General features: G+C 42.1%; 1 protein-coding gene across 1 annotated transcript in view; it reads right to left on the reverse strand.

Annotated features, from left to right (window-relative positions):
• Window positions 1-779: 779 nt before the first annotated feature.
• Window positions 780-25,632, reverse strand: part of LOC134205093 (uncharacterized) — an 83,395-nt gene continuing 58,542 nt past the window's right edge. The window contains exons 2-4 of the mRNA XM_062680006.1: window positions 22,014-22,209; window positions 21,111-21,215; window positions 780-1,130 (exon numbers count right to left, since the gene is read on the reverse strand). Coding sequence (XP_062535990.1) covers window positions 910-1,130; window positions 21,111-21,215; window positions 22,014-22,209 — 522 coding nt within the window. The 3' untranslated portion in view covers window positions 780-909. The remainder of the gene's footprint in view (window positions 1,131-21,110; window positions 21,216-22,013; window positions 22,210-25,632) is intronic.

Consider the following 25,632-nt stretch of genomic DNA (forward strand, 5'->3'; position numbering starts at 1 on the left):
GAAAATTTACGCTATTCTACGCTGAAATTGTACTCTTGCTAACAAGATTGCTTACAACTTTTATGCAATATTGACGATTCACGTCGAATATTGTATACATTTAGGCTATATCCCGTATGGAATTACGTTAATAATGGCGTTCCATTTATGTGCATGATTTTTAGCGTAAATTTCAGTGGATTTTTCTATCTGTGAACATCAACAAAAAACCGGCAAAGCATGGTCGAAAATTTTTAATATCCTTAAAACCAGTTAGCATCGGACAGCGGAACCAAGTTTGACATAGTAGCGCGGATCAAATGACCTTCACAGATAGGAAAAGTTGTTGAAATTTACACGAAAGGTAATGCACATAACGGGAAGGCATGAAAGAGCGTAGATTCGAACGATTATCACTTAAGGTCACTCCTGACGGAATCCAAGTTTCAAAGTGCTCACGTTTTCGGGGGCACACCACTCGATACGGAAGCAACGCATAACCGTCATTTTTATTTTTTCACGCATGCTGCGACGCAGCAAAACTAAATCAACAAAAATGACAGTTGCTTCCGTATCGAGTGGTGTGCCCTCGGAAACACGAGATCTTTGAAACTTGGATTCCGTCAGGAGTGACCTTAAGTGATAATCGTTCGAATCTACGCTCTTTCATGCCTTCCCGTTATGTGCATTACCTTTCGTGTAAATTTCAACAACTTTTCCTATCTGTGAAGGTCGTTTTACAACCAAAAGAAAAAGTTTGGATCTGTTTCGGATCAATGACATGAGCTCTTATATTCTATCGATCTTCTATGGCTATATTTTGTACTACTTATTGCACATAAATTAACATTAGAACAACACTATGTACACATGCGGTAACAACAAGCGCGCGCCAGCCGATCAAGTGACGTGCCGCATTCGGTCACGACCTCACGATCCGGGAACCGTAAAAGCCGTCACGTACTTGACGTTGGTTCGCTTGGGCCGCGGTGATTCCAGCGCAACCGGTCGACTGATTTTGTAGGGCGGAGGGTATCTCAATGGTTTCTTGCCAACGGTGGTGTATTGTAGAGGGCGTGGTTTCTTCGGTGGAACGACCCAATGAGACACCGGTTTTCTGTGTCGATGGTACTGATACTTCTTCCGGGGTTCTGAAATGGAAAAGGAAAGAAGCAGACGAAAAGCCCACACAAGGCGGGGAGAGGTACGGGGAGATTTCGGATCGGTGGCGAGGGAGTTGTGTGGTGTCGATTAGTCTCATGGTCTATTCTAGGGTCCAAGTTCTGCTTGGTTTAGTATTGTGTTTACAGTAGTCGAGAACAAGTATGTAAATTCTGTACAAGTTCATTATCACCTTGAAAGGCGATTCTCTTTGAGTATGTCCCACCGTTTCGCAATCAAGATGAAAAATTGGAGCGCAGACCGGTTCTGCAGAATTGTTGGGACTATACCGATTAATGGAATTCCTGCCCGGGGTCAAGTATTTACACAGTAAGTCAGGCCTTATATAACAACGTAACCCAATAACACATGGCAAATAATTCAATATTAGCACTTAAACTCGTATCGATTTCCAGACGTCGTAATCTTGATGCAAACTTCCTGAACGGGTGGAGCAGATTGTGCTGAGTGAGCATTCCACATCTGATCGATAGACAGGTAGGTAGTAATAGCAAACAAATGGGAGCACCTGGTGTCGTGTTGCTACCAGATCATTAAATCGAGGAGGGTGAGTGAGTGATGATTATATTTAACTCCTATGAACCTCTACACGGAGCACGTCGGCGGAGGTTTGTTTATGCTCTGCAGTGCACCACAGCACTGCCATACACGACTTGGAACGATGTGGTGTGTGGTGGATGGCGAGTTTGCATAGTGCCGTCATGTCTTGTCGTCCTGCAAGAATGCAACGCGCTAACCGTGATGACCAAGTCATAGGAGGAGCTCAGACACAAGCGCATATAGGTATGCAGATTTCTGCACTCTCAATCATTCGCATTGTGTGGCTTTCGGTGTTTTTGTGACCCATTCCTAGCGTTTTAAACGCGGTTGTGGGCGCTCGCGTTTAGTAAGTTATCCAATTTAAATCGATTTATTTGGTAGTGTTGTTGCACAATGTGTCACGTTCATCGTCGTTCTTCTGACGTCTCAATCGGTTGGCGTTAAAGTTGATTGGTTTAAAATACAGTTTTTACCACTGTTCTTCATGTCGTTATTTCAGATCAAAGCGAAGAAGTAGAACCAAGAAATGAAAATTTAAAACAATGTGCTGACCACTGTTTGGGTAGTAAAATTTAAGTAATGAACATTTCATGTAATAGATATTTATTTAATTTCTCTAATGAAGAAGGAGTAATAAACACCGAAACGTCTTATAGTAGACGCAAACCCCATTTTAGCTTGTCATAAAGACTGCCGAAAAAATATCGTCGTCAATAATCAATCACAGTCGAAAGCAACAATCAATTTCTAATCATGTGGGAACTATTTAAGGATGTGTAAATTATATACCAGGAACAAACATTAGGGAGGCAGCATCGATTCGGCCAAAGTGCATAAAGTTTCCCGACAAACAAAATGCAAGGTTGCCAATCGTTATACAGGAGTAAAGACCTCATTAGATACAACTAAGGGCGAAGCCAGAGTAAACGCGACGTGCGATGCGACGCGACAGTGAAGTTTGACAGCCTGTTGACAATGATTGTTATTCTTTTACGTGAGTCGCGTCGCGTCGCATCGCACGTCGCGTCTACTCTGGCGGGCACCTAAGAGTTACCGTCATCGGGGGTGACAATGGATCAAATGGGGGTGAGAATGGGACACTGTTTCAACTACATAGAATGTAGAATATATTCAATGTATCTCAAGTAAAGAAAACTAAATTAAAAGAGACCTTTTTGAACGTTTTTGCTATCCGACTTCCAGACTGTCGATAAGAGCGATGACCTATTGTCACCCCCTAGACCCATTGGCAGGGATGGAGGTATTAGTTATTTTGTAATCTGTTTGTGGTTTGGTGAAAATTGATAAAGTTTGAGAAGGAAATTGTTTAAGGATTTAATGATTTTCATCATTATCAGTCCACCAAGTCCACCACAAATTTTCGCAACAAACAATGTAAACTGGAAAATCACTAATTCCATTAAAAATATGCTTCTTCAGCTAAAAAACTAGCTTAAAATGTTTGTTGGGATGTTTGACGTTCTGGAACATCCGAATGCATCCCACAGATAAGTCACACCAAGGAATCCATCATTTAACAATGCCTCGGACAGGAATGCCAATCAAGGAGATTCAGATTATGAACCGGTGGGTAGAAACCGAAGACAACTGTCAAGGCTATGCAGGTGTTGAGTTTGTTCAACCGTTGAACTAATTCACCGATCCTTGATGCGGCAGCAGGGATTATGTCCAAGGGCTTGACGATCCCTTCCCAGGCCATCTGCGAGTGGTGGGGCTTGCCTAGGATGTGGTGGGGTTTGACAGTGGGCCCTGTTAAACCTTTATAAAAAGCTGCATGTATCCGCAAGTAGGCCCCACCAAAGCGACCTTCTTTCCCCGCAAAAATATCCACAAGGCCACATGGAGATCACCTAACCAAGAAACGGAAAACCAAATCGACCACGTGCTAATCGACGGTCAATTCTTCTCCGACATCACGAACGTCCGCACTTACCGCAGTGCGAATATTGAATCCGACCACTACCTCGTTGCAGTATGCCTGCGCTCAAAACTCTCGACGGTGTACAACACGCGTCGTAGTCGGACGCCGCGGCTAAACATTGGGCGGCTACAAGACGGTAGACTAGCCCAAGAATACGCGCAGCAGCTGGAAGTGGCACTCCCAACGGAAGAGCAGCTAGGCGCAGCGTCTCTTGAAGATGGCTGGAGAGATATTCGATCCGCCATTGGTAGCACCGCAACCGCTGCACTTGGCACGGTGCCCCGGATCAGAAGAAACGACTGGTTTGACGGCGAATGTAAGCAGTTAGTGGAAGAGAAGAATGCAGCATGGGCGAGATTGCTGCAACACCGCACGAGGGCGAACGAGGCACGATATAAACAGGCGCGGAACAGACAAAACTCGATTTTCCGGAGGAAAAAGCGCCAGCAGGAAGATCGAGACCGTGCAGAGACGGAGCAACTGTACCGCGCTAATAACACACGAAAGTTCTATGAGAAGTTGAACCGTTCACGTAAGGGCCACGTGCCACAGCCTGATATGTGTAAGGACATAGACGGGAACCTTCTTACGAACGAGCGTTAGGTGATCCAAAGGTGGCGGCAGCACTACGAAGAACACCTGAATGGCGATGCGGCAGACGAAGATGGCGGTATGGCGATGAACCTGGGAGAACGCGTGCAGGACATAATTTTACCGGCTCCGGATCTCCAGGGAATCCAGGAGGAGATTGGCCGGCTGAAGAACAACAAAGCCCCCGGGGTTGACCAACTACCAGGAGAGCTATTTAAACACGGTGGCGAGGCACTGGCTAGAGCGCTGCACTGGGTCACTACCAAGATTTGGGAGGAGGGAGTTTTGCCGCAGGAGTGGATGGAAGGTGTCGTGTGTCCCATCTACAAAAAGGGCGATAAGCTGGATTGTAGCAACTACCGCGCAATCACATTGCTGAACGCCGCCTACAAGGTACTCTCCCAAATTTTATACCGTCGACTAGCACCAACTGCAAGGGAGTTCGTGGGGCAGTAACAGGCGGGTTTAATGGGCGAACGCCCCACCACAGACCAAGTGTTCTCCATTCGCCAAGTACTGCAGAAATGCCGCGAATACAACGTGCCCACACATCATCTATTCATCGACTTCAAAGCCGCATATGATACAATCGATCGGAACCAGAGGGTTACGGCAAGGTCTTTCGTATCTGCTATTCAACATCGCTTTGGAAGGGGTAATACAAAGAGCAGGGATTAACACGAGTGGTACAATTTTCAATTAGTCCGTCCAGCTTTTTGGCTTCGCCGACGACATAGATATTATGGCACGTAGCTTTGAGAAGATGGAGGAAGCCTACATCAGACTGAAGAGGGAAGCTAAGCGGGGTGCTGATGGCGGGCGGTACGTGGAGGAGGCAAATGAACCACGAGTTGCATCAGCTGCTGGGAGAACCATCCATCGTTCACACTGCGAAAATCGGACGACTGCGGTGGGCCGGGCACGTAGCCAGAATTTCGGACAGTAACCCGGTGAAAATGGTTCTCGACAACGATCCGACGGGCACAAGAAGGGGAGGTGCGCAGCGGGCAAGGTGGATCGATCAGGTGGAAGATGACTTGCGGACCCTCCGTAGACTGCGTGGTTGGCGACGTGTAGCCATGGACCGAGCCGAATGGAGCAGACTCTTATATACCGCACAGGCCACCTTGGCCTTAGTCTGAATAAATAATGATGCGGCAAAGAATTCTAATATTGCTAATGCTGATATCAGGTTTGGAAGATTCGGAAAATTCCGATTCTGAATGTCGAATACCAAATCTCGCGGTAAAGTGACTGTCGACGGTCACGCAGTTGTCAGATAGGCTGACGCATCCTCAGGAATTCCTTCAAAAACTTCTCTATAAAATCCTTCTAAAATTCTATCGGGAAATTCTTCAAGAATGATAAAGCAAATAATTCCGCCAGGAATTCCTTTAGACATAGCTCCAGAAATTACTTCGGCAGTTACTCCAAGAAATCCTACGCAAATTCTAGTAAGAAATTTTACGAATTATTTCGGAATTTCCCTCAGGAGAAAAATATCGCTTAGTAAAACCATGTGGCATAGATGGTGTGGTTAATTGGTGTTTGGAGGATCGTTTGGTGGAATGTCGCGTCGCTTCGGTCGACTCCCTTTTTGTGGCACAGTGACCTGTGGGTCCACATATGATGCGGTCGACTCCACTGTTGACAAAAGTTTTTGGGCAACCATAGTATAATTATTCGGTACGGATTCCAATTAGGTCGTCATAATCATTATGTACGAAAACAAACATCACTTATCAAAGTAAATCTAGATTCATAAATACCAATCAACTAAATTATATCCCTTTCTGTGTTTTTTTTTTTTGTGGAGAGATCAACACAGTCTTCAAACTACAATACACACCTACTAATATTCCGTCCACCTTTCCAACTGACTACGACGACGTGGCCTGCTATATGCTCGACGCACTGATATCCCGATAGTCGCCGCGGACACAGAGATTACTTTTCGAAAGGCCAATCCGAAACGTATGTGCATTTGGCAATTAGAGATAAGCCGACACAGAGTTCGAAAAAAATAACGTCCCATATTCAAACCTTTGAAAAATGGTCTTTTCGATCGATACCTGCGGGAGTATAGAATGCAATAATCTACCCATATTTCAATTTTTCCATTTCCGCTGCCAACTGGTCAAGGTCTTCTGACGAGCTATTGCGAAAAATTCATCAAAAGCGATTTGTCGCTCGTTGGGGAGGAGGTTCGGTTGTGTGCACCCTACACGGAAGAAATAAACTACCCAATAGTGAGTTTAATTCACCCAACCTCGAACATCCGTACGGGAAGCCAAAATTGAGTAAGTTGGGTCGAAGTAGTTTGCCTTTACTCCCATGTTAAAAAGTACCCAACGTAAAATTTATTGACCCAAATTTAAGTTCAATTCACTCAATTTCGACCTCAGGTAATAAAACTCAAAATTGGCTTCCCGTATTGAACTGGCGTCGTTGGATTGTTTGGCTCTTTTGTTTTTGACAACAAAAGAAAGAGTGGATGAAAGAGAAGAGAAAAAATAACTCAAAAGTAAGTTTAAAAATACTCAATTTTGGGTACTTTTTTTCTTCCGTGTATGTATCTTATGACAGATAAGAGATGCTGTCATTCTGACAACCGTCATTTGTTTGCTATACAACCGTCATTTGTTTGCTATAATAGCATGATGTTTTGTGCTAAATATCAAACCGGATGGGCATCTCTACTTTGAACTAGAAGCAAATAATTTTTTTTACAAGAAAAACAACACAAAAGTGTCATAAATTGAAGTGATTTAATTCAAAAAGTGAGTTCTAATGCGTATTTACACAGTAAATTTAATCTATTTTAAAACCCAATGTCGATTGCCATCAAAATTTTAGCACGAAATATTTTTCCTCCCCACTTTTCTAAAATGCTGCGAAATTCGCTTGTGGGCACCCTTATTGGTTTGGTTATGGACACCCTCATTTTATTGATAAATCATTCAATATCGTTTGAGTTGTCCCTTAACATATGTTTAATAACGTTTTTATGCAGTTTTTATAATTATTTTGACATAATTGTTCGAAATAATGAGTTTATTCAACACACTTTTTTGAATAAAACGTTGACCGATTTGTTTGCAACAAGTTGCATTCGACGGGGAATGCTTTCCCATTGTTTCCTATTAAAAATTGGTCAGATTGGACTATGAGATCAAAATGTATGGCCAAAATATTATTTTTTGTAATGAACGAGAAAGGCACTATTGCCGCTAGGGTGATTAATCAGGATTTTTTGACTGTTATGCATACCAATCAAACGTAAATCAATGAAAAATTTAAACCCATTTACCTAAAGTGCTATTTTAAACCTTTCTTATGTGATTTTTTTTTCAACATCCTCCTTAATGCACCGAGGGAGGCATCATCACTAGGTGAATTGATTTGAGTTTTTTAGCGTCTCCTGGCTTTTAGAATGAATAAACTATTCCTTGTCTTTAAATCTGAAAAAAAAATCCTTCGAAAATTTTTCTAGGAACTTCTCCGAGCATTCCTCCAGGAACTCTTCCTTTAATTCCTCCAGGAAGTTTTTCCGGGAAGTTTTTCCGGGAATACCTCCATAAATTTAATAGCGAAATCCTCCTGGATTTCATTCTGGAATTCTTTCCGCCATTACTTCAGAATATCCTTCAAGAAATCATCTAAAAATTTAATTCGTTCATGTATTTCCTCGGAAATTCTTCCAGGTATTTTCTCAGGAATTGCTTCAGGTACTTCTCCAGGAATTCCTTCAGGAATTTCTCCCGAAATTTTACGCGGAACTGTCCTAGAATTTTTTCCGGACTTCACTAGAAATTTACTACAGAATTTCATTCGGATATTAATTTGAGAGTTCCTCCAAGATATCTTCCAAGAGTTCTTCCTGGAATTTCTTCAGAACTAACCTCCGGGAATTCATCCGGTAATTTCTTCAGCATTTCATCTGGGAGTTTCTGCATTAATTCCTCCTGGTATTTTTTCAGGAATTCCTTCAGATATTTATCCAGAAATACCCTCATGAACTTCTCCAAGAATTAGTTCAGGACTTCCTTGTGAGAATTCTTCCGGAAGTGCTTGTGGGAGTTCCTCCGGGAGCTCCTCCAGGAGTTTTTCCAAGAGTTCTTCCGGGAATCCCTCCAAGAACTTCACAAGGAATTCCTGGAGGATATATTGCAGAAATTTCACGGGAAATGGGATTTCGGAAGTTCCACTAGAAATTCAACTCCAGGTATTCCAACGGCTGTTCCTCCGGGAATTCATTCAGCCTTTTTTTTAGGGAAGTTATCTACAAAATCCTCCAGAAATTCCTCGGAGAATTTCTCTGGGAGTTCCTCCGGGAGATCCTTTGAGAATTCTTCCAGGAGTTCCTCCTGGAATTCTTACGGAAGTTCATTTGGGAGTTCATCCAGGAGTTCTTACGAAAGTTACTCTAGAAATTCTTTCTGTAGTTCTTTAAGAAATTCCTCCAGAAGTTCATCCGAATGTTCCTCCGAAAATTCCTCTGATAATTTCTCCGGAAATTCTTCCAGAAATTCCTCCGGGAGCTCCTCCGGAAATTACTCCAGGCGTTGGTTATGTTTCGCGTTGGACTTCCAGCGCGTGGCGCTTTTTTGGTACGGGCTGGAATTTTCGGAGTCGACGAAAATGGTTTGCGAAATTTCCGCCGTTTGATCGTTTGGAGGAGTTTTTGTTGTAGTGAATCGAGGTGTGATAAAGTTTCGTGAGTAAAGCCAATTAATCGACGGTGGTCCAAAACGTTCCCAACCCTTGTCCGGAGGGGAGGATCAACCCGGGAAGCGCGACATCTGTCGACGCAGCTTTCTCGAAGAAATCACAGGCCTTCTGTCGAGCCACACCCACTTCGCATATTTAGTTTGGCCATACTTGCACGGGCTCACCAGCTGCGCACCATGCTGCAGCTAGACGATTCTTCTTTTGCCACCATCTTAAAGGTCAGTTTCGCCGCCATCGCCACGAACAGGTTCGACACCACCGTTCCGAATCGGTTCACCGCCACCACGTCGGCGAAACCCAGTAAGTCCAAGAGCTTGACGATTCCTCCCCAAGTCATCTGCGAGCTGTGGTACCTGTCTAGGATGTGGTGGGGTTTGACAGTGGGCTCTGTTAAAATTCTATAAAAAGCTGCAAGTATCCGAAATCAAGCTCCGCCAAAGAGACCGAGTGCCGCTCAAAGCGCACAAGTTCAAGTCGTGGTGTTAGGTGGGACGCTAAACAGACCTGACACGACGGCCCTCCGACGAGACAGGAGGTTTGCGCAGGCCCTTTATAATTACCTTTATAAACAACCATTACGAACGACATAGAATAATAATACGACTCGACACAATCGGCATCGACCTAGGCGACGAATAAAGGATCACGAATGGAAGCTTGGAACATGGAACTGCAAGTCGCTAGGCTTCGCAGGTTGGTTCAGGATAATCTAGGATGAATTACATCCCCGCAACTTCGACGTCGTAGCGCTGTAGGAAATCTGCTGGACAGGACAGAAAGTGTGGAAAAGTGACGACGAAGGATCGGGTGATGTGTGTAGTTCGAGTTTCAGGAGCATTCTCGAGTCCCTTCGAAACGCGCAGAGGGCTGCTATTCAACATCGCTTTGGAGTGAGTAATACGAAAGGCAGAGCTTGACACGAGTGGTACGATTTTCACGAAGTCCGTCCAGTTATATGGTTTCGCCGTCGACATTGATATCATGTCACGTAACTTTGAGAGGATGGAGGAAGCCTACATCAGACTGAAAAGCGAAGCTTAACGGATTGGACTAGTAATCAACACGTCGAAGACGAAGTACATAATAGCAAAAGGCTCAAGAGAGCTCAATGTAAGCCACCCAGCAGGAGTTTCTATCGGTGGTGACGAAATCGAGGTGGTTGAAGAATTCGTGTACCGCCGTGACCGCCGATAACGATACCAGCAGGAAAACTCGGAGGCGCATCATGGCAGGAAATCGTACGTACTTTGGACACCGCAAAACGCTCCGATCGAATAGAGTTCGTCGCCGTACCAAACTGACTACCTGCAAAACGCTCATTAGACGGATAGAATTTTAATGGGAATTTCTAAAGGAATTCGTGGACGATGTTCCGAAGGAATTTCTGGATTTATCTTCGGAAGATTTTTTAAAGAAATCCCCGTAGGAATATCCAAAAGAATTCATGGAAGAATTATAAAATGAATTAAATTCTCAATTCCAAGAAATAGAAGTTTTTGGAGAAGCATTTAAAAATATCCTAGAGGCTTTTCCATTAAATCACTAAACAATTTCAAGACGATAAAATCCAATTAAACTTTCGTAATATTTGAAACTACCCAACAACGCTTTAACTGATTAATCGCTTGTCTGATTAACCTTCCAATTATAGTTCTGACAGCCGACGCCAAATTACGAAGATTCGCACATTCCATCGCAATCTATGAAATCTATTCATAAACACTGATTACCATCTAACAAGGAAGCTTAAGTCCGCTGAACCAAACATCTTGCACCAACTACAGCACATACTTCGCAATCTGTCCATCATGTCACAAATTGGAGGGGACTGTAGTTCAAAACAAACGGCCCGCCAACGACAAATACTGACTATGTGTGTCTCTTCAAACACAGTGCGCCGGTACACGACCTCTTTCGCGCCTGCCACAGAATTACCCATATTGGCGCGATCGAATCGATCAGATTATTATTAGTGCCCGGCTACTTGTGTGTCCATTTACATACACGGCCCCGGCATGTAAGCGGCTCGGCAGAGTGGTACCCAAGCCGACGACCGACGATGACAACCAACAACGGTGGCAGCCGTACACAATAAGGGAGCAACCGTTATTGCACCATAAAAATTAATTCTTTCCAAAGCACACCACATGCAGCGTAATTCACCGTCACCATCGCCAGTACAATCGTGTAGATTTTTACTTTTATTAACCGTCTTGCCCCGATCAGCCGATCAGCGTTTGGAAACCAGCCTAGCTGGGAGGTATCTCTCGAGTGGGTACCGAAATTACCGCCCCAAGGTCCGAACAAGAGGACCAATTTGCACCGATGCGAGGATTTGGACCTTGAAATGAGAATGACATTTTTGAATCTAGCGAACTTCATTGTCGAGAAATTGTGAGCAGTACTACTTAGTCGAAAATGTGTTTCCTTATTGTATCTACTACCTAGGAAATGTAATCGGTAAGCATTGGATGAACATGTTTATTTCATAAGAAGAAAGTAAATGTTTCAACTGAAATTCCGTTATGTATCACTAGAACACGAAACCACCGAGCAGATATTTACGTACGCTCAGGTATTTACGTCTGTACTCCCAACAATAATAATTATTGCATTTTTGGGTTGACATTTAATTGAAAAATTATTTCATTACAGTCTTAATTCGCAAGTAAGTAAGTAAACAAATTTTAAATGATCGTTCTGTATTAGCAGCGCATACATGATTTATTTGTTCGGGGATTAGAGCCCACATTTTATTTTTAGTTTCATCAGATTGAACGTTTTATACAATATTTTTAGCAAGTGTACACCGATATATCGTGATAACTGGTTTCAAAATTTCAGATTTTTTATCAGATTTTTTTTAAATAAGATTTAAGGTTCTTGATCTTAAATTTATGATTCAGGGTTGAGATTCTGAATATCTGGTTGTTGATTTTGAGTTTTGATTTTTCGTTTAGGATTTTTAGTTTCAGTTTTTAAATTTAGATTTAGGATTTGGAATTCAGAAATCGACGGAGACGGCGTTTGTCGTGATTTTGCTCGTCAGCGGTGGCGTTTACGGCCGGGAGTCATTTTATCCAGCGGTGGCGCGGCGGTGTGAATCGATGTGGAAATATTTTATTGCATTTGATTGCCGGAAAATTTTCCAAGATTTTACCAATTTTTTTCTTGAGTACACTGGATTTTGTTTTTACACGATTTACATTTTCTCAATTTTCCACTCATCCTAAATGTTCAACGTATATTAATTATCATTAATTAATTGGAAGCACCGCAACCGCTGCACTAGGCACGGTGGCTCCGGATCAGAGAAACCACTGGTATGACGGCGAATGTGAGCAGTTAGTTGAGGAGAAGAGTGAAGTATGGGCGAGATTGCTGCAACACCACACTAAGGCGAACCAGGCACGATACAAACGGGCGCGGAACAGTCAAAACTCGACTTTTCGGAGAAAAAAGCGCCAGCTGAAAGATCGAGACCATAAGGGCCACGTGTCACAGCCTGATATGTGTAAGGATATAAACGGGAACCTTCTTACGAACGAGCGTGAGGTGATCCAAAGGTGGCGGCAGCACTACGAAAAGCACCTGAATGGCGATATGGCAGACAACGGTGGCGGTATGGTAATGAACCTAGGAGCACGCGCGCAGGACATGCGACTTCCGGCTCCGAATCTCCAGGAAATCCAGGAGGAGATCGGCCGGCTGAAAAACAACAAAGCCCCTGGAGTTGACCAACTACCAGGAGAGCTATTTAAACACGGTGGTGAAGCACTGGCTAGAGCGTTGCATTGGGTGATTACCAAGGTTTGGGAGGATGAGGTTCTGCCGCAGGAGTGGATGGAAGGTGTCGTGTGTCCCATCTACAAAAAGGGCGATAAGCTGGATTGTAGCAACTACCGCGAAATCACATTGCTGAACGCCGCCTACAAGGTACTCTCCCAAATTTTATGCCGTCGACTAACACCAATTGCAAGAGAGTTCGTGGGGCAGTACCAGGCGGGATTTATGGGTGATCGCCGTACGTCAGGTATTGCAGAAATGCCGCGAATACAACGTGCCCACACATCATCTATTTATCGACTTCAAAGCCGCAATCGCTCGGGACCAGCTATGGCAGCTAATGCACAAAACGGATTTCCGGATAAACTGATACGGTTGATCAAGGCGACGATGGATCGGGTGATGTGCGTAGTTCGAGTTTCAGGGGCATTCTCGAGTCCCTTCGAAACCCGTAGAGGGTTACGGCAAGGTGATGGTCCAGTTATTTGGTTTCGCCGACGACATTGATATCATGGCACGTAACTTTGAGAAGATGGAGGAAGCCTACATCAGACTGAAAAGCGAAGCTAAACGGATTGGATTAGTCATCAACACGTCGAAGACGAAGTACATGATAGGAAGAGGCTCAAGAGAGGTCAATGTGAGCCACCCACCACGGGTTTCTATCGAGGTGGTTGAAGAATTCGTGTACTTGGGCTCACTGGTGACCGCCGATAACGATACCAGCAGAGAAATTTGGAGACGCATAGTGGCTGGAAATCGTACGTACTTTGGACTCCGCAAGACGCTTCGATAGAGTTCGCCGCCGTACCAAACTGACAATCTACAAAACGCTTATAAGACCGGTAGTTCTCTACGGACACGAGACCTGGACGATGCTCGTGGAGGACCAACGCGCACTGGGAGTTTTCGAAAGGAAAGTGTTGCGTACCATCTATGGTGGGTTGCAGATGGCGGACGGTACGTGGAGGAGGCGAATGAACCACGAGTTGCATCAGCTGTTGGGAGAACCATCCATCGTTCACACCGCTAAAATCGGAAGACTGCGGTGGGCCGGGCACGTAGCCAGAATGTCGAACAGTAATCCGGTGAAAATGGTTCTCGACAACGATCCGACGGGAACAAGAAGGCGAGGTGCACAGCGGGCAAGGTGGATCGATCAGGTGGAAGATGACTTGCGGACCCTCCGTAGACTGCGTGGTTGGCGACGTGTAGCCATGGACCGAGCCGAATGGAGGAGACTCTTATATACCGCACAGGCTACTTCGGCCTTAGTCTGAATAAATAAAATAAATAATATCCAAAATTCAAAACCCAAAATCCAAAAAAACGGAATTCAAAATTCAAAATTCAAAACTCAAAATACGAGATTTAAAATTCAAAAATCAAAATTCAAAATCTAGAATCCCAAATTCAAATTTCAAAAACCAAAATATAAAATCCGAAATCCTAAAGCCAAAGTTCAGAACTCAAAAAATTTTTCGGTGTTTTTTGGATTTTGGATATAAGACTTTGGGTTCAGGATTTTGGACCTCGGGTTTTAGATTCTGAATTTCAATTAGATATTGGATGTTGAGCTTGGATATTGGATTTTTAATTTTCTATTTGGAAAACGGCATTTCAGATTTCGTATTTGGGATTATTGATTATGTTTTTCGGATTTTGGATTTTGGATTTTGGATTTTGTATTAAGGATTTTGGATTCGAAATAATCGATTTTCAACGGATTTTGTATTATGAATTTTGAATTTTGGATTTGAGATTTTTGATTTTTGTTTCTGTATTCGGACTTGGCTTGGACTTGTAATCTGAATTTTGGACTTCTGGCTTAAAACTCTGAATTTCAATGAGATATTGGAGAGTTTGAATTTCGGGTTTAAGATTTGTTGATTTCGAGTTTTAAATTTTGGTTTTCGGATTTTGAATCTGGGTTCTAAATTTCGGATTTAAGATTTTCAAATTTGGAATTTGGAATTTAGGATTTGAAATTTGGTACTTGGAACTTGGGATTTGGAATTTGGAATTTGGAATTTGGAATTTGGAATTTGGAATTTGGAATTTGGAATTTGGAATTTGGAATTTGGAATTTGGAATTTGGAATTTGGAATTTGGAATTTGGAATTTGGAATTTGGAATTTGGAATTTGGAATTTGGAATTTGGAATTTGGAATTTGGAATTTGGAATTTGGAATTTGGAATTTGGAATTTGGAATTTGGAATTTGGAATTTGGAATTTGGAATTTGGAATTTGGAATTTGGAATTTGGAATTTGGAATTTGAATTTTGAATTTTGGATTGTGAATTATGAATCTTGAATTTGGAATTCGGAATTTGGAATTTGGAATTTGGAATTTGGAATTTGGAATTTGGAATTTGGAATTGGGAATTTGAAATTTGGAATTTGGAACTTGGAATTAGGAATTTGGAATTTGGAAATTGGAAATTAAAATTAGTTGGGCTTGGATATTGGATTTTTAATTTTCTATTTGGAAAACGGCATCTCAGATTTCGTATTTGGGATTATTGATTATGTTTTTCGAATTTTGGATTTTGGATTTTGTATTAAGGATTTTGGTTTCAAAATATTCGATTTTCAACTGATTTTGTAGGGGGAAAGACGGCTTTGGCAGGTTTTGTTCTATTATTGGCAGGGGGTTTTTGTCGACCAAATTTTATGAAATTTGGCAACAATATTCTTTGATATGCAAAGAATGTTTAGGCCAAATTTGAGCCTAGTCAGTCATAAAAACCCCCTGCCAATAATAGAACAAAACCTCTCAAAGCCGTCATTCTCATTATGAATTTTGAACTTTGTATTTGAGATTTTTGATTTTGCTTCTGGATTCGGACTTGGATTCTGAATTTTGGACTTCGGGCTTAAAATTCTGAATTTCGATGAGATAGTGGAGTTTGAATTTCAGGTTTTAGATTTGTGGGTTTTGAATTTTGGTTTTCGGATTTTAAATCTGGATTCTAAATTTCTGATTTAAGATTTTGAAATTTGAAATTTGGAATTTGGAATTTGGAATTTGGAATTTGGAATTTGGAATTTGGAATTTGGATTTTGAAATTTGGAATTTGGAATTTGGAAATTGAAAATTAAAATTTGTTTGGCTTGGATATTGGATTTTTAATTTTCTATTTGGAAAACGGCATTTCAGATTTCGTATTTGGGATTATTGATTATGTTTTTCGAATTTTGGATTTTGGATTTTGTATTAAGGATTTTGGTTTCAAAATATTCGATTTTCAACGAATTTTGTATTATGAATTTTGAATTTTGGATTTGAGATTTTTGATTTTTGTTTCTGTATTCGGACTTGGCTTGTACTTGGAATCTAAATTTTGGACTTCGGCCATAAAACTCTGGATTTCAATGAGATATTGGGGAGTTTGAATTTCGGGTTTTCGATTTGTTGATTTCGAGTTTTGAATTTTGGTTTTCAGATTTGAATCTGGGTTCTAAATTTCTGATTTAAGATTTTGAAATTTGGAATTTGGAATTTAGGATTTGAATTTTGAAATTCAGAACTTGGAACTTGGGATTTGGAATTTGGAATTTGGAATTTGGAATTTGGAATTTGGAATTTTTAATTTGGAATTTGGAATTTGGAATTTGGAATTTGGAATTTGGAATTTTGAATTTGGAATTTGGCATTTGGCATTTGGCATTTGGCATTTGGCATTTGGCATTTGGCATTTGGCATTTGGAATTTGGAATTTGGAATTTGTAACTTGGAACTTGGAACTTGGAATTTGTAATTTGGAATTTGGAAAATGAAATTTGGAATTTTGAATTTAAAATTCGGAATTTGGAATTTCAAATTTTAAATTCGGAGTTTATCTGTAATTTGGAAATCGAAATTCGTGATTTGAAATTTGGAATTTCTAATTTGGTATTTGACATTTTGAATTTGGATTTTGGATTGTGGATTTTGGATTTTGGGTTTTGGATTTTGGGTTTTGGGTTTTGGGTTTTGGGTTTTGGATTTTGGAATTTGGATTTTGAATTTTGGATTTTGGATTTTGGATTTTGGATTTTGGATTTTGGATTTTGGATTCTGGATTCTGGATTCTGGATTTTGGATTTTGGATTTTGGATTTTGGATTTTGGATTTTGGATTTTGGATTTTGTACTTAATTTTTTGGCTTTATTATTTTCGATGTTGAACGGATTTTGAACCTTGGACTTGAGATTTTGAAATGTGCTGCTCGATTTTGTTTTTTTTTTAGGTTTTGGGTATCTGGATCTGGTTTTGGACTTGGTTTCTGGATTTTGTATTCCAGATTTATAAATTTCATCTCATTGGAGTTTGATTTTCGGGATTTAGATTTGTGGATTTTGGATTTTGGATTTAGGAATTTGGATTTTGGATTTTAATTTTAAATTTCTTCAATTTTCATTAATTTTTATCAATTTTCTTCAATTTTCTAATTTGCTTCAATTTTCCTCAAGTTCTTCAATTTTCTTCAATTTTCTTCAATTTTCTTAATATTTCTTCAATTTTCTTCTATTATCTTCAGTTCCTCCAATTTCTGCAATTTTTTGGCAATTTTTTCAGTACTTTTCAATTTTCTTCAATTTTTAACAATTTTTAACAATTTAATTTTCAATTGAGTTTATATTCAAAAGGGAGGTGAATAAATTCGTTCAAAAGATTATTAAGATGAGCCAGCCAAGCTATACGATGGGTAATATCAAAGTGAACGTTTACTGGGACGCCTCCTGTATTTCATGCAGTGGCTATTTGGTTATGGAGAACAGATCCAATTATTATTGGACACATATGACCGAAAAAAACGAATATGAGTTCTAAAATATTTGTATCGGCCCTAAACACATTTTTGTAGGCTTTTTTTATTGATTTAGATTTTTGGTTTTGAAACACCATTCAATCAGAAAAAATAAAACATTCCTATCTATCTGAAGATGGCGGTATGGTGATGGACCTGGGAGAACGCGCGCAGGACATAATTTTACCGGCTCCGGATCTCCAGGAAATCCAGGAGGATATTGGCCGGCTGAAGAACAACAAAGCCCCTGGGGTTGACCAACTACCAGGAGAGCTATTTAAACACGGTGGTGAGGCACTGGCTAGAGCGCTGCACTGGGTCATTACCAAGATGTGGGAGGAGGAAGTTTTGCCGCAGGAGTGGTTGGAATGTGTCGTGTGTCCCATCTACAAAACTGTCCCATCTGCAGAAATGCCGCCAAAACAACGTGCCCACACATCATCTATTCATCGACTTCAAAGCCGCATATGATACAATCGATCGGGACCAGCTATGGCAGCTAATGCACGAACACGGTTTTCCGGATAAACTGACACGGTTGATCAAAGCGACGATGGATCGGGTGATGTGCGTTGTTCGAGTTTCAGGGGCATTCTCGAGTCCCTTCGAAACCCGCAGAAGCCTACATCAGACTGAAGAGGGAAGCTAAGCGGATCGAACTAGTCATCAACACGTCGAAGACGAAGTACATGATAGGAAGAGGTTCAAGGGAAGACAATGTGAGCCACCCACCGCGAGTTTGCATCGGTGGTGAAGAAATCGAGGTGGTTGAAGAATGTGTATTTGTGCTCACTGGTGACTGCCGAAAATGATACCAGCAGAGAAATTCGGAGACTCATAGTGGCTGGAAATCGTACGGACTTTGGACTCCGCAAGACGCTCCCTCCGATCGAATAGAGTTCGCCGCCGTACCAAACTGACAATCTACAAAACGCTCATTAGACCGGTAGTCCTCTACGGACACGAGACCTGGACGATCATCGTGGAGGACCAACGTGCACTTGGAGTTTTCGAAAGAAAAGTGCTGCGTACCATCTTATGGTGGGGTGCAGATGGTGGACGGTACGTGGAGGAGGCGAATGAACCACGAGTTGCATGAGCTGCTGGGAGAACCATCCATCGTTCACACCGGGAAAATCGGACGACTGCGGTGGGCCGGCCACGTAGCAAGAATGTCGGACAGTAACCCGGTGAAAATGGTTCTCGACAACGATCCGACGGGCACAAGAAGGCGAGGTGCGCAGCGGGCAAGGTGGATCGATCAAATGGAAGATGACTTGCGGACCCTCCGTAGACTACGTGATTAGCGACGTGTAGCCATGGACCGAGCCGAATGGAGAAGACTTTTATATACCGCACAGGCCACTTCGGCCTTTGTCTGAATAAATAATAAAAATAATCTATCTGATAATTACGAAGTTAAATAAAATATGACGATTTCAGAAAGCATTACTTCCATTGCTGAACTATTTTATAACGATCGCATAAAAACGAATTGACACGTAAAAGGGGATGTTCAAACACATAACTTACCGAATAGTTTGAATTATTTGCCAAGTTTCCTTTAATTGCCATTTAGTTAGTATTGTCAATGTCAGTGAAAAATTAGAGAAAAGTCAAACAAATGTAATCTTCAACTCGCACACTATTTACAATGGTAAGGTAAACGTTAAAATTAGCCAAACACCTTTGTAGTTGTTTCCGTTCGTTCACATTTAGAGAGTCAACTAAAAATAATTTATTAAATATACAACCATCATTTCAAACTAATCATACACAGGGTCTCAAATTTACACCATCCATGTTCTCGTTTTGTCATTGATTCGATTTGTACAACGCTACTTATCGTTAAGCTTTAAATTAAATTTGTGTGTTCCTATACGAATACAAATAATTACAAATAAATACAAATATTGGTCTTCTGCTCCATCGAATACAACTATTTCGGAATTGGGGAGTTCAAAGTTCTGGTCAAAATTTGATATGGCATCAAATTCAGCTCGAGCGGCGGCCCGAGATTGGCTATCTATAAGGTATGGGTTCTTGTACAATTAGAAACTAGACTAATACGACGCGTCATTTGTTGTTCCTTTTCTAAATAAACTAATCAGTAGTCAAGTTCGATGGGGTAAAGCAGATATTTAGCGTAGACATTAACCATGACTTAGAAGTATCTCAGATTTCTGTAAATAGAGTGAAAAGTATCTGCGGGGAAAAGACAAACGAAATGCTTTAGCGAAATTGTTGTTTGAGATAGGAATGCAGACAACTACTATAGTTAGTTCGACCGGTAATTTGTATTTCGCTCGCTATCTAGGGTCTAAAGCTGGGAGCTAGCGAGCGCCTTTCACGTTCGACAAACATTAACCAATAGATTTGTGTTATTCACGCATGTTATCGTCACATTTTAATACATATCATGCCAAAGGGGTTGTGGGAGTTGCTCCATCTCGACCAAGATCGTGGGGATGAACGATCTTAAAAGTAGGCTATAAACAATCGCAAGACAAATATACATTTTAGGATTATTTACATTTTGAGGCAGTCATACCAGGGAAGTTAATTAGGAATATTAGAAACTAATTTTAGTACAAACTATTTCATGCATGCAGTTTTTATCTAGCTCCTAAGATTTAACCCTTTGGACATTTTTTTCGGTTCACAGTAGTAAGTTTGTATTATATTTATAATCTAGAGCTTAATATGTTTAATCTAAGAAGAATTGCATGAACAATTATGGCTTTGCCTTCCCGAAAATAAAGCACAATATATCAATGGCTCCACTTTGGCTATCAATAACATGCTTCCTTTTGAATACAATTTGCATACAATTTCTTTGTGTCCAAAGGGTTAATAAAACACGTCAGTTGCTGTCTTCCGTCTAAGCACAATGTGGGCATAGCTGTGTCTAGTCTCTTTCATATTTACAAACATTCCACGCGAGCCTGCATAATTGTTATTATTTTTCTCTTTGCCTAAGCACTCCACTCAGTAGTTCATGACCAATGTATTAATTTTCATTCGAAGCTCATGCAATTAGCGGCTTTTTTTCTCTAAATTTTCCAGCCCGTTTGAGTCATGATCTTTCTCAGCGCCGCAGCCCTCACCGGAGCCAGACACCAACAATCGCACCAAGCTAAACTCATTCCCACGTGGGGCGCTGGACCGTGCAGACAGTTGTTAATTGGATTCGTTGCTTTCCGCTTCGTTTTTTTACAGAGTTTGCCATATCGAAATTGGCGGAAAATAGTAGGAATCAACAAAAAAAAAGATTGCACATGCAGCATGCATTTTGTTAGATACATTTTTCTTCCAGTCAATCGGGGTTGTTAGAATTATCGAGAGCCAGTCGCAGGAAGCCATGTGCCAGTGGAAGTGGTGGGCCACAATAAATAGGTTAGTGTGAGCGTTCCATCATCGCATGAGCCTACTATTGTCCAACTCGAATGAGTAACTCATTGATCGGGAAGGATACATAAGCGGTATTAGAAGAGTAGTCGGTGTGGGATAGTGAAACATGCGCAGTCTAAGCAAATCTATGTGCAAAGCGTTTAGGTCCTCTTACTTTGTTGCGGATTAGGGGGAACGAATCCGTAACCGGAAGCACCAACGACGACTCCGCTGGACTCCATGGGGCCATCGGTTGGTGGGGCTGGAAACACGACTGGGCCTGTAAGGAAATGAAAATATAAGTTGAATTGTAATGTGGATCAGCTAATCATAAAGATGATCATGTAAAGCCGATAAGATTTCTTCGGTTCAAGCCTCCAAGCCGTCTTTATAAATTGCCCTCTGCTGTTTCTTAATATGCTCCTGTTTAAAAGTTTCTTTTTTTTTAATCTTTATTAAGGAGACTTTCAGCCCTAGATTGGCTCGTCTCCGGAACTGTTTAAAATTGTAAAATATTACATTTTCTTGTGGCCATAATATAACATCAAAATTTTGTTCTCAGTTCAGTATAGTCAAGAAAGACGAAAACGAACTAATAGAATCTGCATTGAAAAAGTAATTTGGAACAGCTCTTCTAGCTCGAAGAACGAAATTGGCATTTAGAAGATCGAGGTCAGATTGATCGGTTCCAACATATATCCTTCAAACAAATATTTCAAGCTGAACGTGCAACACTGCAAACCGCGTTGTCTTCAGCTGGATAAACCGAAGGGATTAATTCCTCATCAACATGATCGCGCACGCGATCGCTCAGCGTCAAAGGTCATTAATTTGCACCTTCAGTTGCGCTTCTGACTCATTCCTGCTCCAAGCAAGCACAGCTGCTTGCGTCTACCGGTTTTCAACGGTAATTTACAAGCCGTAAAGCAAGCTGATGGAATAATTTAAACTTCATCTAAAACCACCCCTGTCCCGCACACAATTAGGTATCGACAGCATCAGTCCCCGCCTGAAAAAAAGCATATTGCATCGATACCGTTCCTTCACTTGATCACTCGGAAGCTATGGGCACTCTTACCTCTGTTCTGTCGTGGATCGCGACCGGCGTTAGTGGCGGCGGTTAAACTGCTAGAGCTGAAGTCCTGTCCACCAAAGGCGCTCGGTCCGCCGAAGTCTCCGGTCAGTGAGCTCAGTCCGAATGCTGGAAGGGGACCGCCAAAATGCTGGGCTGCGGAAAGTGCCAGCGATAGGATGAAGGCGAAGCAGACTGCGAACTGTGATTGAAAGATGGGTAAAAGAAGAGAAGATGATTGTTATTATGTAGGTAGATTGAATACATTTTGATTGAATGAGATAGCGCAGAAATAGGCCTAGTGTTGCATAATCTAATCGCGAATTTAGGTTGTAAAGGCGCTATGCTATAGAAGTACGCCAGTTACGATTGCGATAGGAGAGCTTGCATAATATGCGCTCTCATTCATAGATATGAATGGGAAGAATACGAGGGAATGGAAAATAAAAACAATTCTCAAACGGCACTGATATAATCACGATCAAGGTTAAGGAAACTGCTGCTGTGAATTAAATAGTGGAACAAAAGTTGATTGGCCCAGCTGATTAAACACTTACTAATCCACCTTGTGGAGAATGTGTCTCGCATGCACTCTTCTTTTTGTTGGCATTGCATCCCCTACTGGGACATTGCCATCTCGTAGGACAGTGTTAATCAAACAGTTCGAAGAATTTTTCCTCTTTTCCTGTTTGGATGGCAAAACAATAAAAATGTGCGAATATAATCATGGTGCTTTGTTTTGGTCATCATTGGTGCTAGGTCTGATTTCTGGCTGCTCTCTCCTTGTGTAAAATGAACTCATCAAAAATTATTAGCCATCGGTTACACTAAAATTACTTAGCTCGCACTGGAGCATTGCAAGTCTTCCAATGAGAGATGTCACGCGATGTTTACATATCTGCCCCTCTCTATAGAAACGCGAAGGATGAAAGGCATGCTACAAAAATCTAAAACAATTTTAATTCCGTCACAGGGCATAAAAGTGTGCAATATCTGCTTTATTTTTGTGTTTCAATCCATATTTCAGACTAAGGTCTGTGCTGCACAAAAAAGTCTTCTCCATTCAGCTCGTTCCATGACTGCACGTCGCCAACCACGCAGTCTGCGGAGGGTCCGCAAATCGTGCTCCACCTGATCGATCCACCTTGCTCGCAGTGCACCTCGCTTTATTGTCCCCACCGGATCGTTGTCGAGAACCATTTTCACCGGATAACTGTTCGACATTCTGGCTACGTGCCCGACTGACTGACGTGACTGCCACCGCAGTCTTCCGATTTTCGCGGTATGAACGATGGATGGTTCTCCCAACAGCCGATGCTACTCGTACGCAGCACTTTCCTTTCGAAAACTTCCAGTGCGCGATGGTCCTCCACAAGCATCGTCCAGTTCTCGTGTCCGTAGAGAACTACCGGTTCAATAAGCGTTTTGTATTGTAGATAGTCGGTTCGGTACGGCGGCGAACTCTATTCGATCGCAGCGTTTTGCGGAGTCCAAAGTATGTACGATTTCCAGCCATGATGCGTCTCCGAATTTCTCTACTTGTATCGTTATCGGAGTTCACCAGTGAGCCCAACGAACTGTTAGGCAGAGTTGTAGATAAACCTCTGCACTAGAAGTCCACCATACAATACATTTTGAAATTTAGCCTCTGGAATGAGTTATAGAGAAACTACTAAATGATCGAAGCAGATTACTAAATGATCGATAACATCCTTGAGCCCAAGTACACGAATTCATCAACCACCTCGATTTCGTCACTACCAATACAAATTCGTGGTGGGTGGCTTACGTTGTCCTCTCTTGAGCCTCTTCCTATCATGTACTTCGTCTTCGACGTGTTGATGACTAGTCCAATCCGCGTAGATTCGCTTTTCAGCCTGATGTAGGCTTCCTACATCCTCTCAAAGTTACGTGCCATAATATCTATGTCGTCGGCGAAACCAAATAACTGGACGGACTTCGTGAAAATCGCACCCCTCGTGTCGATCCCTGCCCTCCGTATTATCCCTTCCAAAGCGATGTTGAATAGCAGACACGAAAGACCATCGCCTTGCCGTAAACCTCTGCGCGTTTCGAAAGGGACTCGAGGATGCCCCTGAAACTCGAACTAAGTACTATCATGAACTATCACCCGATCCATCGTCGCCTTAATCAATCATATCAGTTTATCCGGCAATCCCTGTGCATTACATTAGCTGCCATAGCTGGTCCCGATGTATGTATCCCATGCGCGAGTGCTCCTAGGTTCATTACCATATCACCACCATTGTCTGCCACATCGCCATTCAGGTGCTCTTCGTAGTCCGTAGTAGCAGCCGCCCAGTTTTTAACCGCGGCGGACGACTCCGACGCGTGTTGTACACCACGAGAGTTTTGAGCGCAGGCATACTGCTACGAAGTAGTGGTTGGATTCAATATTCGCACTGCGGTAAGCGCATACGTTCGTGATGCCGGAGAAAAAAAATACCTATTAGAGCGTGATCGATTTGGTTTTCCGATTTTTTATTAGGTGATTTCCATGTGGCCTTGTGGATATTCTTTCGGGGGAAGAAAGTGCTTCGGACTACAATTCCGCGGGAGGCTGCAAAGTTTATGCATCGTTGGCCGCTATCGTATGATACTGTATGCAGACTATCCGGTCCGATGACCGGTCTATACATTTCCTCCCTTCCTAACTGTGCGTTCCTGTTGCCGATGACAATTTTGGCGTCCCGCAGTGGGCATCCATCGTATGTCTACTCCATCTGTCCATAGAACGCTTCTTTTTCGTCGTCGGATCTCCCTTCGTGTGGGCAGTGCACGTTGATGACGCTATAGTTTACGAAATGGCCTTTTATCCTCAGCTTGCACATCCATGTGTTGATTAGCTGCCACCCAATCACGCGTTGGCGCATCTTGCCCAGCACTATGAAGTCGGCTCCCAGCTCGTTGGTGGTTCCTTGCCAGTACCTTACCAGTACCCTTAGGGGTCCCACACACGCTCCATTAAGTTGAACAACTTTGACTCCGCCCCTATTGTTATCGAACCCTGAGAATGTATTAGTTCTTTTGACTACACATGGACCATTGTAGCCACCGGGTAGTCCTCTGGAAGATCCGAAACAACCGTAAAAATGGTCGATTCAAAATTTACATCGCAGATCTGCGGATTTTTTTTAAAACTTATCGTTATTGAACCCTGAGTAGAGCAGAGTGGGGCAAGAGTACGCACATAGTTTTCAATCGAACATAGGATCCTTATGAGGGGCCCTCCTTAGCCGTGCGGTGAGATGCGCGGCTACAAAGCAAAACCATGCTGATGGTGGCTGGGTTCGATTCCCGGTGCCGGTCTAGGTAATTTTCGGATTGGAAATTGCCTCGACTTCCCTGGGCATAAAAGTATCATCGTGTTAGCCTCATGATATACAAATGCAAAAATGGTAACATGGCTTAGAAACCTCGCAGTTAATAACTGTGGAAGTGCTTAATGAACACTAAGCTGCGAGGCGGCTCTGCCCCAGTGTGGGGATGTAATGCCAATAAGAAGAAGAAGAAGAAGAAGAAGGATCCTTATGAAGCAGACTTCTGGGCCAAACACAATTGATACGTTTGTTTGCGTTTTGACATTTTTCCCATGAGAAAATTG

The sequence above is a fragment of the Armigeres subalbatus genome, chromosome 1 (assembly GCF_024139115.2).
Source record: "Armigeres subalbatus isolate Guangzhou_Male chromosome 1, GZ_Asu_2, whole genome shotgun sequence".
Taxonomy (NCBI): Eukaryota; Metazoa; Arthropoda; class Insecta; order Diptera; family Culicidae; genus Armigeres; species Armigeres subalbatus.